This window comes from Diabrotica undecimpunctata, chromosome 8 (assembly GCF_040954645.1).
Source record: "Diabrotica undecimpunctata isolate CICGRU chromosome 8, icDiaUnde3, whole genome shotgun sequence".
Lineage (NCBI taxonomy): Eukaryota > Metazoa > Arthropoda > Insecta > Coleoptera > Chrysomelidae > Diabrotica > Diabrotica undecimpunctata.
The window spans coordinates 24,023,074-24,031,290 of record NC_092810.1 but is presented as its reverse complement, the minus strand read 5'-3'; the positions used below and the strand labels follow the sequence as shown (position 1 = coordinate 24,031,290).

At 35.6% G+C, this 8,217-nt stretch overlaps 1 protein-coding gene and 1 non-coding gene across 2 annotated transcripts in view; both read left to right on the top strand.

Annotated features, from left to right (window-relative positions):
- Positions 1 to 1,492: 1,492 nt before the first annotated feature.
- The window catches only part of LOC140447289 (long-chain-fatty-acid--CoA ligase 6), a 148,358-nt gene continuing 141,633 nt past the window's right edge, over positions 1,493 to 8,217 (top strand). Inside the window, exon 1 of the mRNA XM_072539865.1 lies at positions 1,493 to 1,779. Coding sequence (XP_072395966.1) covers positions 1,701 to 1,779 — 79 coding nt within the window. The 5' untranslated portion in view covers positions 1,493 to 1,700. The remainder of the gene's footprint in view (positions 1,780 to 8,217) is intronic.
- Positions 6,943 to 7,016, top strand: TRNAN-GUU (transfer RNA asparagine (anticodon GUU)). Its single transcript has one exon. It is a non-coding gene; the product is annotated as a tRNA-Asn (tRNA).

Genomic DNA, 8,217 nt, shown 5'->3' with positions numbered 1-8,217 from the left:
GATCATGCATAGACCACATATACACACTGGAACAACTGTTGGAGAAGAAAAAAGCAAAAAATAGAGTTATACATTTGGCATTTGTGGATCTCAGAAAGGCGTATGACTCTGTACCAAGGTCAGAACTATGGGAGGCAATGTACAAATTAGAAATATAAACGGAACTCATAGAAGCTACAAAAGGTCTGTATAAAGAAAATAAAGTGTCCGTTAAAATGGGAACAAGAATCATAGGAGACTTCACCACAACAAAAGGGCTCCTGCAGGGTTATTCCACATCTCCAACTCTATTCAAAATATACTTAGAGAGAGCCTTGACTACATGGAAAAGAAAATAAGAAGGCATGGGAGTACTGGTACGGAACGAATACCTATATACGTTAAGCTTTGCATACGATTAAGTAGTGATTGCACAAGATCAAGATGACCTCAGCTACACGATGAAGAAACTACAAGAAGAATATACCAAGGCTGGTCTAGATATTAACCTCGCGAAAACAGAGTACCTATCTACAAGTGAAGAAGACATAGAAGATCTACAGATTGATGACAACGTAACAATCAAAGGAAAGGATAAATTCAAATACTTAGGGCTTATAATCACGAAAAAGGCAACAACAGAGGAAGAAATTACACAAAGATTAGGACAAACAAGAACAACAATCCGACAACTTAACTCAGTATGGTGGGATAGACACCTAAATATGAAGACAAAAACACAGATTTATAAAACATTAGTGCGAAGTATTATGACATATGGGGCTGAAAATTGGATCATAAACAAGAAAAACAGCAGTAAGATAGTAGCAACAGAGATGGAATGCCTGCGAAGATACTGCAGAGTAACAAGAATGGATAGGAGAAGTAATGACGAAATAAAGCAAAGAACATCAATAGAAACAGACATACTAACATATATAGAACAAAAACTAAAGCGACTAAAGTGGTATGGACATGTAAGAAGAACTAGCAATAGCAGATGGATAAAGAGAATAACCGAATGGAGCCCCATAGGAAGGAGGAAAAGAGGACGACCCCGAAAATCCTGGAGGAACGAAGTAGACGATGCCATGAGTAAGAGAGGCCTAAGCGATGGAGAATGGGACAACAGAGAGAGATGGAAATGGTTGAGCTAGGGAAGCAGTGAATACTGTAGAATCACTGAATATATATAAAAATACCTACAAAATTACAAGTTAAATAATTTCTATATCGCGTAATACTTTAATAAGTTTTGTTATGATTTGAGTCCGTTTAAAAAACCGTACACGAAACCATTTCCTTATCATTCGTGCATCTGAAATATCACGCAAATCAATTTTCGGACTCCCTCTATGTAAAGTCATTTTGACCACCTGCTCGCCCAGATTTCACCCCCGGAAGACGTGGCAACGCCGCGTGTCGGGGGTTGAAACGTTCGTACGTAATCATAGTGCCGATGAAAGACCCAAAAACGTGTCTGTATTGGACATATTCTGGCGATGTTGATACAGCATTGCGGTTTAAAATTCGCGATTTTTTAAGGTTAGTTTGTGATCGTTGAACATTACAAATTTCCGGAAAATGTATGGTGGTGTAAATATGTACGGATGAACTTCAAACATACCGATAGGAAGTGATATTTACGGATGCCAATATAAGTGCCTGCTCGTTTCATTTCTGAAATATTTAAATACTTGTAGTACATATATTTAGATATAATGTTCGCGCTAGGGCTGATTTACAATGCTACAAGGGCGTCTTTCCAAATGGTTCAGGATATGGATTTCGCTGAGGCATGTAAGTAGCTCCTTTCCAATTTGGACTGTGCTGAAACGTCAGAGAACATGACATTTTTATTTATTTTGAGCTGTACTATAACAAACAATTCGTTGCGTTTATTGACAAAACACGAATATTTTATTTAAAACGAATAGTACGTTCTTCAAATTAAATAACTTATTCATTCATAGCCTCAGAAACGTGCATCTAGCACTTAATGAATCCTTCAATTCGTAGATTTTCATCGAAACACAACATTTTATTTCTGAAGAATACTGAAAAGATCAAAATTATGATTTTATTTCATATTTTGATGTTCAGAAATATTTTTCTGCTCCTGGGTTTAAATAAGTGTTAATTTTTGAATTTTTAAATTGTTGGGATTAATTGATTGCTCTTTTTTTAGATTTCTGGTTTTTTGTGCTTAATTGAATGCTGTTTTTTAGCGTCTAAAATTGTCGTAGTCAATGAAGTGCGGTTTTTTGATATCTAAGATTGAATGGACCAAAATTGAGTATTTTTTAGTGGCTGTTGGGCTCAATTGGCCACTATTTTTTATCTTTTGGGTTCAATTGAGTGCTGTTTTTAATACATTCGACTGTTTTCTAGTCTCTAAGACACGAAGTTAACTATTAACTAATTGTTTAGAATAATTGTTTATGCTAGTGCGTCCAGTGAATTCAATTTCTGTCATTATTATTTTGAAATTCTTTCGCGATTAATGATTATTTATAACAAAATTTATAATATCATTTATACTTCAGTCGCCAGAGACGAAAATGCCACTGAACCTCTAAAAATCATACGAACAGGCTGAATTTTGCTGAGAATGTCAATTTTAGGACGCCAAAAAAGATGCAAAAAAATTTATCACTTTTACCCCTGTGGTTTCCCCTAAAAGCCCCCTCCTAGATCCTAAAACGGAACAAAATCGATTTACCAAGAATCTGTATGACATAGAAAAAAAATTTTAAAATAAAAAATGTAGCTAAGATAATTTTGAACAAAAATGTTTATAAGCATTTTTTGTGTAGAATGAACCATTCTCTCAGAAACCTTCAATGCCAGTTACAAGCGCGAAATCAATGTTCAATAAAATTTTATTGTAAAATTAAAAGGTTTTAAAGGTAAAGACTGCAGCTTTTGTATGCAGTTTTTGTATATATATACTCAGGATTCTACAGCATTCACTGCCTTCCCTCGCTCAACCGTTTCCATCTCTCTCTGTTGTCCCATTTTCCATCGTTTAGGGCTCTATTACTCATGGCGTCGTCTACTTCGTTCCTATAGGATCTTCGGGGTCGTCCTCTTTTCCTCCTCCTTTTTCTCCATTCGATTATTCTTTTTATCCATCTGCTATCGCTAGTTCTTCTTACATGTCTATACCACTTTATTCTTTTTTTGTTCTATATATGTTAGTATGTCTGTTTCTGTTGATGTTCTTTGCTTTATTTCGTCATTACTTCTCCTATCCATTCTTGTTACTCTGCAGCATCTTCGCAGGCATTCCATCTATGTTGCTACTATCTTACTGCTGTTTTTCTTGTTTATAATCCAGTTTTCAGCCCAATAAGTCATAATACTTCGCAGTAATGTTTTATAAATCTGTGTTTTTGTCTTCATATTTAGGTGTCTACTCCACCATATTGAGTTAAGTTGTCGGATTGCTGTTTTTGTTTGTCCTAATCTTTACTTAATTTCTTCCTCTGTTGTTGCCTTTTTCGTGATTATAAACCCCAAGTATTTGAATTTACCCTTTCCTTTGATTGTTACGTTGTCGTCAATCTATAGATCTTCTATGTCTTCTTCACTTGTAGATAGGTACTCTGTTTTCGCGAGGCTAATATCGTGACCAGCCTTGGTATATTCTTCTTGTAGTTTCTTCATCATATAATTGAGTTCTTCTTGGTCTTGTGCAATCACTACTTGATCTTCTGCAAAGCTTAACGGATATAGGTATTCGTTTCGTACCGGCACTCCCATGCCTTCGCATTTTCTTTTCCATGTAGTCAAGGCTTTCTCTAAGTATATTTTGAATAGGGTTGGCGATGTGGAACAACCCTGCAGGAGCCCTTTTGTTGTGGTAAAGTCTCCTATGATTATTGTTCCCATTTTAATGGACACTCTATTTTCTTTATACAGAGCTTTTGTAGCTTCTATGAGTTCCGTCTGTATTTTTCATTTGTACATTGCCTCCCATACTTCTGACCTTAGTACAGAGTCATACGCCTTTCTCAGGTCCACAAATGCCAAATGTATATCTCTATTTTTTGCTTTTTTCTTTTCCAACAGTTGTTCCAGTGTGTATATGTGGTCTATGCATGATCTTCCTGCCGTGAAGCCTGCCTGATCCTCCCCGATTTTGCCTTTTATCGCTTGCTCTATATTTTCTCGAAGTATCTTCCCATACAATCTTCCTATTGATGATATTACGCTTATTTCTCTGTAGTTTTCGCATCGTTTTCTATCTCCTTTTTTAAATATAGATGTCATATATGCCTCCGTCCATTCCTTTGGGAGGTGTTCTCCATTTATGGCTTTCTGAAATATCCATTGTATCATCCGGAGTAATTTTTTGATCCGTATTTTATAAGCTCAGGTGAGATGCTTCCAGGTCCCGGTTCTTTCTTTTTTTTTTGATTGCTTTTATGGCCGTTCTCATTTCCCTATCTGTTATTTCTATTTCTTGTTGTGGAGATCTGCTTCGTCTTCGCCTGTTTTCTTTTCCAATGAATAGTGGTCTTTGTTCTGTTAACAGTTCCTTATAATAGTCCTTCCATTCTTTGTCCTTATATTTCCCAATTTAATTTTTTCTTTTGAGTTTTGTTTCAATCCTCTCAGTACTTTCCATGACTCCGAAGTTCTTGTACCTCCTATGTATGTTTCAATATTTAAGCAGGTTCTTTCCCATTCTTCATTCTTTTGTTGTGTTATTTGTTTTTTCACTTCTCTATCTTTTTCTCTATATTCTTTATAAACTTCATCATTGTTTGTAGTCAGCCATTTTCTGTATAGTTGCTTTTTTTCTTTAATTATTCTTTTTATTGGTTCATTTATTTCATAATAGTGCTGTTTATTTGTTATATGTTCTTTTCCTCCTTCTTTATATGCTCTTATATTTCTTCGAAGTTGCCGTATCTAAATTCTATTAATTATTGATATGCCCATTTTTGCTGTCAGTAGTTTATGGTCCGTTCCACATTCTGCTCCTCTTCTGACTCGCACATCTTTTGTCTATATTGTGGTATCTTGTTTGATTATTATGTAGTCTATTATCGATTTCAGCTTTCGTGTTTCTTGCGTCCATGTATATTTATGAATATTTTTGTCTTTGTTTAGTTCGCATAATTCAATCAGACGTTCTCCGTTATCGTTTTGTTCATCCTCTCCAAATCTCTCCACTACTTTATCGTTTTCTTTCCTTCCGGTTCTGCCGTTAATGTCTCCTGTTATAATTATCTCCACGTTCTTCTTAATTAGCTCTATTTGATGTTGAAGCTGTTCCGTGAAATGTTCTTTTTCTACTCTCGGGGAATCGTCTGTTGGTGCATATACTCCGAGTATCACTGTCTCTTTACCGTATATGTCTATATGCATTTTAATTATTCTTTCGTTGATTGGTTCCCATATTCTAACCCTGTTCTTTCACTTATTTTTGATTAGTAGTCCCACTCCTGCCTTTGCTCTACATTCTTTATCAACTCCCTCCAGCAGTGGAGTCCAGCAGTCTTCTATTGTTTCTGTTCCATTTCCTTTCTTTTTGGTTTCTGTTGTTACTAGTATGTCGATGTTGCTTTCTCTAAACTCCTTGATCACTTCCGTCGCCTTTTTGTTCCATCCTTGTATATTCCATGTTGCACATATGAATGTTAGATCTTTTCTTCGTTTTGATTTTTGGTTAAGCTTTTTTGATAAGACTGTTCCTTCGCAACATTGCCCCCCCCCCTCCCATTATCCGATGGGGCTCCCTCAGTCAGAGGTGTGGATTTCCACCCGGGGATGTGTTTCCGTGTGGCTTTTTCATCTTGCGATTTTCGTTCTTCTTACCCTTATGTTTTTCTGGGAGTTAGGTTGCTAATTCCTAACGCCACAATCCCCGTTTGGAGGACCTTTTCTTCAGCCGCCCATTCTGGATCAGATCCTCTTGGTTCTTCCGCCCTCTCGACTATTATAACTTTTACAGCCATCCTCTGCTCTTGAGACCGTTGACCGGTTTTCACCTGTACCTCAGGCAGGGACTCTCACAGTGTGCTATCAGCCGGGTCAGCTGAACCCTGTTTTTTTAGAGGTGTTACTCCTATATCCCTCCTCTTTTATCCGGGCTTGGGACCGGTTGCATCGGTTATAGAGCTACTCAATTCATCCCATACCAATCCAGGCAGAGTTAGAAAAAAATTAATAAAGTGTCATAATTATACTGTTACTTATCGGAACGAGTAGACTCATTTGGAACATCTTTAACAATTATCTGTTAAATTTATCGTTGTTTATATACCCTGCATCGCTTATGGAATTAAACTTTAGAGTATTGTTCTTGTGTATGGTCTCCATCTTATAATATTTACATATCAAAAATTTAAACAGTTCAACACAAGTTCTTGAAATATGTAGCATATAAACAGGGTATACCTTTTGAATTAAATCAAGTATAATTATGATCAAATTGAAACCCAACTTGGTATTCTCTCATTGTACGACCGACGATTAATTAAAGATGCAAAGATGCTTTATGGCATAATTAATTCTACAGTGTTGTGTCCTCAGCTACTTGAGCAGGTTGGTCTGCATGTACCTCTACGTAGAACACGATTAAACCAAACTTTTTATGTCCCTCTTCACAGAACCAACTATGTATATGATAATTTTTTATCTCGAGCACTAAGATGGATAACCCTGGATAGACCAAGGCGAAATACAAAGTCCAGTTGTCCAAAGTTGGATGGAGGCTGAGAGTTTGTAATATAGGAGATCTGCCCAAGTATTAGGCATTTATAATAGTTAGTGAAATATGTACTGTATCGGTACGACTGCGGTAGACAACAGAAGGATCTTGCCAGAGAAAGAAAGAATAGTTATAAGGAAAAATGGGAATATAATAAATTGAACTTAAAAAATTCAAAATCAGGCCATTCTAGAAAACGTATTATAAACTTATATGCATTAATTAAATATCTAACACAAGCCTCCGTGGCGCAATTGGCTAGCGCGTTCGGCTGTTAACCGAAAGGTTGGTGGTTCGAGCCCACCCGGGGGCGCTTATTTTTTCGTGAATTTTTATTTTTTTTTATTAGCAGCAATTATCAACGATTTATATGGGTCAAGTACTATTCTACTTAATTTCCATTGTCCCAATATTTAAATAGAAAATAAAATAGGTAATAACCAAGCAGACTTTATAGAGATCATAGTAAAAGTTATAGAAAATATAATATCAAATAATAAATACATTACTTAAAATAAACTGCGAGGCAAAAGTTAGGGATATAGCTAAATATTAAATAAACAATAATACAGCAATTATACAACTCTACATCAACAATTGACACTAGTTTTTTGATTTTTTTATTCAAAGAAATAAATATTGAGAAAAAACTACGCATCCTAGATAAAAATGTTCAACAGACGATTTCTTGAAAATACTTGGTCTTTTCTAAATTAAAAAAATGTTTATAAACAAAAAAGTTATTGCAAATTAAATCCGAAAGTAAGCATGGTTTTCAATTGTTTAAAATTATTAAAATAAACAATAAAAACATTTAAAACACATTTCATAATTTCATCGATCTTCATGCCATGTCATGTCTTCATGCCCTACCACATCAGACGTCTTATCTTTATATTTTACGATATCAGGTTCCTGGTATATTCTATAAAGTTTGATGTTGTATCGTCTTCTCCACTCCATTGCCATTCACGGTCTCTATATTGATAATTAACTTAACCCTTAACCACTGACATGTGGTAGGTATGCCATACCGAGCCGAAAATATATTTTGTTGTAAAACGTGGTTTATAAAAGATTCTTAGAACACCATCTGTGTACCTTCAAGTGGGGTTTAATTGTACCTGCTCTCAACTGCTGCAGGTTTTCTTGCGGTATCAAGTACCGCATGTCAGTATTTACGTTTCTATAGTTAAAAGCAGTGTAGTGTATTCTTTTGCTGTTAGTATGGCAGCAAGTTCATCCAGTTGTTCTAAATTTAGCCGCAAAACTGTAAAGCTTTCAGATGATGATTTTGAGGCTGTTTTATCTCAATGGGCTGACGAAGTACCTAGTGATTTAGAATATTTTAGTGATAGTGATGTTGACGATGCAAGCGAAGAAGTATGTATTGAAAGTTCACACGACACCGGAAGTGAGCAGTCGGAAAGTTCTGAAGACGAATATCATTTAAATGGTAATGGTAAGTCATATTTTTATGGCAAAAATCGTTTTAAGTGGTCTACTACAGCACC